The 4,703-nt window shown below is 45.7% G+C and overlaps 1 protein-coding gene across 1 annotated transcript; it reads right to left on the bottom strand.

Moving 5' to 3' along the window:
* Positions 1-350: 350 nt before the first annotated feature.
* On the bottom strand, positions 351-1,985 carry LOC145395655 (zinc finger BED domain-containing protein 5-like). Its single transcript, XM_080269221.1, has one exon. It carries the CDS (start codon positions 1,983-1,985, stop codon positions 351-353), a length of 1,635 nt encoding a protein of 544 aa, XP_080125347.1.
* Positions 1,986-4,703: the final 2,718 nt, after the last annotated feature.

The raw sequence follows: 4,703 nt of genomic DNA on the forward strand, positions 1-4,703 counted from the left end.
CATGTGCTGTCACTAGGGCTAAGTCTAAAGTTCATGGTGACTTAGAGCAGGGGTTCTCAAACTTTTTTGGCTGCGACCCCTACAAATTACTTTGATAGATTCGCGACCCACTCCCCCAGCAACAAAGCATTTCTGACAATCACTATAACACATTTCCCTGTCTCCGTGTATCTGCTTGCCTGTCTATGTATGTATGTATGTACGTACGTACGTACGTATGTATGTATGTATGCATGTACGTATGTAAGCTTGCATGGATCTCGATCTCTCTCTCTCTCTCTCACACACACACACACACACACACACACACACACACACACAGTCTTTAAAAGCTGAACAACTTACTATTATTAATGGGAAGAATGGGCTTGCTTCTTGGAGCACAGCATCTCCAGCCTTGGGGCGATGCTGGAAACTGCAACACGGAGATCATCCTCGACACGAAGTCGTGATCGGTACTTGTTTTTTATGTACGTTAGTGCGGAAATTGTAACTTCACAAAGGTAGGTCGATCCGAAAGGCGTCAGTACATTCATTGCGGTCTTGGATAATCCTGGATATTCTTCTGCCACTGATATCCAAAACTTATCCAGTGTTGTCGACTCAAACTTCATCCGTAAGGTTCGATCACTAGAGAGTTCAAGCAGTGCATCCTCCAGATCAGATGGTAAGTGACTCCCGGTAGCAGTGAACGGTTGTCGTATCCAGTCATGTTGTTGTAGAGTTGTTTCTTCCGTGAAGTACTTTTTGAAGTGGTCAAAGAGGCTTCGAAGGTGAGTGGCTATGGCTCCTCTCATGTTATCCAAACATGCGTGCAGTTCATTCTCTTCAACGAATTCTTCCAGCAAGGGAAACATTTCAACATTTCCCTCTTCAGATCTCACAGCCCATCGTTCCAGCTTCTTTTTGAATGCATTTACTTTGTCGGACATTGTCAAAATGTTTGTGTTTGGGCCTTGTATTGACAAGTTCAGCTCATTCAGTTTCTCATAAATGCTTGCAAGATATGCAAGTTTTGCTAGCCATGTGGAGTCACACAAATGAACACTGAGTGTGGACCCACATTCAAGAAGAAAGAGGCGAACTTCATCCCTCACCTGATACAGGCGTGTGAGAACCTTGCCTCGGGAGAGCCATCTGGCCTCTGTGTGGAGCAATAAAGCCTCATGGTCCGAACCCATGTCCTTACAAAGTATGGCAAACAATCTGGAGTTTAGTGGCCGTGACTTTACGAAATTCACTATTTTAATTGCAGTTTCAAGAACACTGTTTAGCTCTGGAACAAGAGCCTTAGTAGCAAGAGCTTCCCGATGAATGATACAATGAGTGAAATTAACATTAGGAGCCACCTGCAAGATTTTTCCTCTTAATCCTTTCCTTTTACCCAGCATTGCCCCAGCCCCGTCTGTGCATACACCGACACACTGGTCCCAAGGCAATCCCATCTCACGTAGCTTGCTGTCTAACTCTGTGAAAATAGCATCCCCTGCGCAAGTTCCTTCCAAATTAGAGCAAAACAACATGCCCTCATTAAGTCTTCCATCAAAACTGTATCTTATGAATACGAGTAACTGAGCAGAATTTGAAATGTCAGTCGACTCATCAACCTGCAAAGCATACCTCACATTCTTCACTCTTTCAGTCAGTTGACACCGAATGTCATCTGCAATGTCATGAATACGCCGCCTTACGGTGTCGTTTGACAGAGGGATAGTGCTAAGGTCACGGGCCACTTTTTCTCCGTGCATAGCTCGACACATTGCCACTGCAGCAGGTTTTATGAGGTCTTCACCAATTCTGTGTGCCTTTTTCTTCTGTGCAATTAGGTATGCAACCGCATATGATGCCATCTGAGCTTCGGCAGGAGTTGTAGTTTTCTGTGTTATCGCCTGTTTTTGTCCCTGTAGCTCTTTTTCCTTTCGTTGGAAAAAGTCTATTGTCTTTTTAGCATGATCTGGATGTTTGGTTTGCAAGTGTCTTTTCATTTTCGCTGGTTTCAGGCTTTCGTGTGCAAGAACTTCAAAACACAGAACACACTGAGGATGATGAATATCATTAACTGTACAGCAAGTAAATCCATATTGTATGAATTCTTCCTGATATTTTCGGCGCTTGGATGGTCGATCACACTGGTATATTTTTGCGTTATATCCGTCATGGCCCTTATTCCCACTTGACGTGCTTGGTTGCTCGGAACTAACATCATCGGATGCTTCAGTGATGTCTGTTGATGTGTCCTTGCTTGTAGCCTTGCGAATTAACTACCGTTCCATGGCGCAGGTTAAAAAGCAACGATGTCACGAGAACAGAGCTGCTCGAGCCTTACGAACCGATACTGACGGCCTTCTCACAAAATACACGCCGTTACTGAGTGCATATGCCACGTGTAACAACACGAATAACTCTAAAATAAATCATTCTGAAGTGAGGAAACACATTACAAAGTAGTAACTATTATCAATATTACAAGATTTTTAGTGTGGAGTACTTTATACAGCAAAGAAAGCATGCATACATAAGAAAGCATGCATACATAACGTTGCTTTATGATGCATTATCGAGCATCAGGCAGGTCGACCACCGCTGACAAGTACTAGAAACGTTAGGATGGGTTGTGGGAGGAAGAGGAGGAGAAGGAGGAGGAAGGAGGAGGTGTTGCAGGATCTCGCGACCCCTCAAAATTATTTCGCGACCCCCCCGGGGGTCGGGACCCCCACTTTGAGAACCTCTGACTTAGAGGATAATGATGATGACACTTTTCTTGCTAATTTTGACCACTCACCAGATGAGGCAGTACCCCGCAGTGTTGATTTTTTTTTTTTTTCCTAATAATCATGGCGGTGCAACTGCCAGGGTCATATGCGACCGTATAACAAAGAAGTAAAAAGTAAAAACAAAAAACAGAGGATAAACCACAGAATCAAAAAGGAGAAATTCTAAATATCCTTAAGAAGTCCTGCCTCCTTCACAAACGAGAGGGTTGCCCCTCCTTAGACACAGGCATCCTCCCCAAGCACGGAGGAAGGATGATACACACCACCATCCGTTTCGTGGTCAGAGAGGAACTGACTACGCAAATCCTCAAGACTAGGGCACTCCACCAACAGGTGCCGAACAGTCAAGGGAACCAGACAGTCATCACAGAATGGAGGAGGAGCCCTCTCCATTAAAAAAACCATGGGAGAAACGGATGTGGCCAATGCAGAGGCGGCACAAAGCAATCTCCCATTGACGAGGGAATCCCTGGTAACTGAATGAGCCCACCTTCTGGCAAATCGAGCGCAACTTATTGGCACCTACAGCATCCCAATGCTCCTGCCAACAGCACCAAACCCTGAAGGCAATAAAAGAGCGCATATCTGCAGCAGGCAGACGATACAGAGAGGACTGTGCAAGAGGGGGACGAGCCGCTGCCGCCTTAGCCAGCTGATCAGCTCGTTCATTCCCTGCCACTCCTACATGAGCTGGAACCCAACTGAAATCTACACGACGTCCACGACGCCCTAAAACGAAAAGCCACTCTAAAATGGATAAAACCAAAGGATGAGAGGGATTAAAAGACTCCATTGCAGAAAGAGCACTTCGTGAGTCACTAAAAACAATAAGAGCAGTGTGGGAGAGAGTGAAGAGAATCTGAAGGACAAATAAAATAGCAGTCAGCTAAGCCATAAAAACAGAAGCAGTCACAGGAAGGCTCCCACCTCGACAGAAGGTGGGAAACACCACACCAAAGCCCACACCCGCATCAGACTTAGATCCATCAGTATAAACTGGTATGGAGTCCCCATGAGAAGAGGCATGCTCTAAAAACAGAGAAAATAAAACCTGAGAAGGAAGGGAGGCCTTACTGGATGAGAAGAAATGACAAAATGTCACCCTGGGGAGAAGCCAGTAGCCCACCCTCGGGACACGGTGGGGAGTGATCGGCACAGAAGGAACAGAGAAGCTAGACATAACTGACTTCACCCTGAAACCAAAGGGCTTTGAAAAGAATGTCCAAGTGGCAAAAATAGGTGACCGAGAATCTTGAGAGATCTTGACAAAGGGCACAGAGTCTGGGAGACGAGATAAGCGATACCAACATCGCATCAAAAGGGAAGAGCGGAGCAAGTCTAGAGGAAGGACACCAGCATCAGCCAACAAACTCAAAATCGGGGAAGATCAAAATGCCGCAGTGGCGAGACGAACACCAGCATGATGGATGGAATCTAAACTACGAAGCCGGGCTTCTGAGGCAGAAGAATAAACTTCAAATCCATAATGAAGTTTGGATAAAATCAGAGACTGATGCAAGAGGAGGAGGGTCTTGCGATCAGCTCCCCAGTATGTGTGGGCTAAAACTTTCAAGAGACCCAATGCTCTGAGACACTCAGCTTTTACGTACCTCAAGTGAGGGACCCAAGTCAACCGGCTGTCAAAAATCAGCCCTAAAAACCGGGTTTCCTTTAAACATGAAATACGACGCCCGTCTAAAAAAAGGTTTGGGTCAGGGTGGACTCCACGAATGCGGCAAAAATGCATGGCAACGGTCTTCTTGAAGGAAAATAGAAAACCTCGGTCATCAGCCCATCTAGAGACACGGTTGAGAGCCATCTGCATCCTCCTTTCTGCCATTGACATCCGTGAGGCAGTGACAGAGATTGATAAATCGTCAACATAGAGAGAGCCACGAACACCATCAGGGAGCACAGAAATAACGCTGT

Source organism: Coenobita brevimanus, chromosome 32 (genome assembly GCF_032717465.1).
Source record: "Coenobita brevimanus isolate Jiangsu-jjx chromosome 32, ASM3271746v2, whole genome shotgun sequence".
Taxonomy (NCBI): domain Eukaryota; kingdom Metazoa; phylum Arthropoda; class Malacostraca; order Decapoda; family Coenobitidae; genus Coenobita; species Coenobita brevimanus.